Here is a 2,203-nt window from a genome sequence, read left to right as displayed (position 1 = left end):
AAGTGAGGGCAATTTAGTAACTAAGACGCCTGTGCAAGGCACTTTGCTAATGTTTTCATCCCAAATAACGATCAATTTTGACACACGGGAAACTCAAAACGTTGTGGTAGTTTATAAGTCCGAGTTGCTGTGAGATGTAGTTTAGGAATCAACATAATGTGGTGGTAGCTTGGGAGGGTAAATTGTAATATACTCTTTTTTGTTTTGGTGAGCCCCTTCTTTCACTTTTCTAACAAATGATTACCTTATAATAAAAGCATTAATTGAATTAGTACCAGTCATAGGGATGGTTGACTAACTTTGCCGCTTTACTTGCTGCTTTGGTTTGTGTGGGTTCATGTTGTATGGATTGATGTTCAACCTGCATGCTACTTACTCTATATTGTTCTTCAGGTGCCAGAAACTGTAGATTCTGGGGCTCAATTAGACGAAAAGACTAGTGTTGCTGATCCTCTTGAAGGAAATCGTGAGTGTATTTTCCAAATCTTTCTTCTCTCTTGCGTATCTAAGTATTGTGTAAAGAAAAGATATGATTTCTGGTACCTATCACATGAAAACCCATAAAAGTAGAAAGTGTTGGCTGGACCATTTAAGTTGGAACAAATTAGAGTTTACCTCTTATCTTTAACAGCTTTACAACTTACTATTTAATTGATTGCTGGTCAGTGGCAAGGATGATTGAAACTATCATCTATGTGCTTCAAAGTTGACACGGTTTGAACTGTTTGGTTGCTCTTTCAAGCTGGATTGTGGCTATAAAATTTTCATCACTACTTAAGTATGCTAATACATTGCTGTTTTAGATTGCTAATGCATGGTTTCATGCAGAATCTGTTAGTGGATTGGATCAAGTTGAACAGACTTCCCAGCAAAAGCCAAGTTCTGTTGAATCAGATTGCCATCAAGATGGTAAGCTTAAGAGTCTGCTGGAAACCGTCCTGTTAATCATGGAATGGCTTCTAACTGATCATCTCTTAAAAATTGTAGGGGACAGTGGTCCAACTGAGAGGCAGGTCTCCCCTGAAAAGCTCTATCGGGCTGCTCTTTTAAAGAGCCGATTTGCTGATACAATCTTAAATGCTCGAGAAAAGACATTTCCACAGGTTGGTTATGGATTTGGGCTACTTAAAAGTTTCCCTATTTATGTATCTCTATTTTGGGAGCATTAGCGAATTTGGATGTGACTGGTTACAATTTGATCTGGCTGAGATCAGGGTGAGACATGGGATCATGAGAAAGTGCGACGGAAAAGGGAGGAGCTGGAACTGGAGAAGTCTAAAGGTTGTGACTTTATGTTTTGTGCTTATATTTTTCTCCTTTTGTTTCTAGTTAAGGTTGAACTGAGGTACAAAATACGTCTGTTAATAAAATTGATGATGGACCCAGAGAAAGCGCGGTTACAAGCAGAAGCCAAGGCTGCTGAAGATGCTCGAATGCGAGCGGAAGCAGAAGCTGCTGCTGAGATCAGACGCAAGAGGGAGCTCGAGAGAGAAGCAGCACGGCAGGCATTGCTGCAGGCAAGCGAGCACATTATATATTGCATGTATACAGCACTGTTCGTCCTTGGTTTTGTCGTAACATATTCTGGCACTCTTGCAGATGGAAAAGACTGTTGAAATCAATGATAATTCTCGGTTTCTCGAAGACTTAGAAATGCTTCGGACTGCCCCTGCGGATCAATTACCCAGTTCTGTAGATGAGACAAGCCCAGATCACTCACAGGATGGCTTGGGTGGTTTCAAGTTTGGGGGCTCTAACCCTTTGGAACAACTTGGTTTGTTCATGAAAGAGGATGAAGAGGAGGAAGTTGAGCCACCCAGTAATCCTGTAAATGATGTAGAGGAGGGAGAGATTGATTAAGTTACATCACTTTTTGTGTTCATTAATGAATTTAGTAAAGAATAGAAATGAAGTTCATTTGTTTTAGGGTCTCTTTGAATTTGCTGTTTCAAGATGCACGATTTTAAAAATACCGATTTTGAAAACATTACTTTTAAAAAAGCAGTTAAGCTTGGTAAAATTACAATTCAGGCTTTAAAAATGTTCTTTTTTTCCTACCATTTGAGAAGTCAGATTTTTTTTAAAAAAATTTATTTTAACGTTTTCAAAATGTAATTTTTTTTTTTTTTTTTTTAAATTATACACTTTTTGCGATACTTTTGGTTTGTGAAATTGCACAAGGCAAAAATGGATTCATTGAATA

General features: G+C 38.2%; 1 protein-coding gene across 2 annotated transcripts in view; it reads left to right on the top strand.

Moving 5' to 3' along the window:
• LOC132180586 (transcription factor GTE8-like) overlaps positions 1-1,939 on the top strand; it is a 5,670-nt gene extending 3,731 nt beyond the window's left edge. For both annotated transcript variants that reach the window (XM_059593465.1, XM_059593464.1), the window contains exons 6-11: positions 394-466; positions 829-909; positions 988-1,103; positions 1,215-1,281; positions 1,387-1,517; positions 1,600-1,939. In XM_059593465.1, coding sequence (XP_059449448.1) covers positions 394-466; positions 829-909; positions 988-1,103; positions 1,215-1,281; positions 1,387-1,517; positions 1,600-1,860 — 729 coding nt within the window. In that variant the 3' untranslated portion in view covers positions 1,861-1,939. The remainder of the gene's footprint in view (positions 1-393; positions 467-828; positions 910-987; positions 1,104-1,214; positions 1,282-1,386; positions 1,518-1,599) is intronic.
• Positions 1,940-2,203: the final 264 nt, after the last annotated feature.

Source organism: Corylus avellana, chromosome ca5 (assembly GCF_901000735.1).
Source record: "Corylus avellana chromosome ca5, CavTom2PMs-1.0".
Lineage (NCBI taxonomy): Eukaryota > Viridiplantae > Streptophyta > Magnoliopsida > Fagales > Betulaceae > Corylus > Corylus avellana.
Note: the sequence above shows the minus strand (reverse complement) of the source record. Positions and strands in the feature narration are given on the sequence as shown.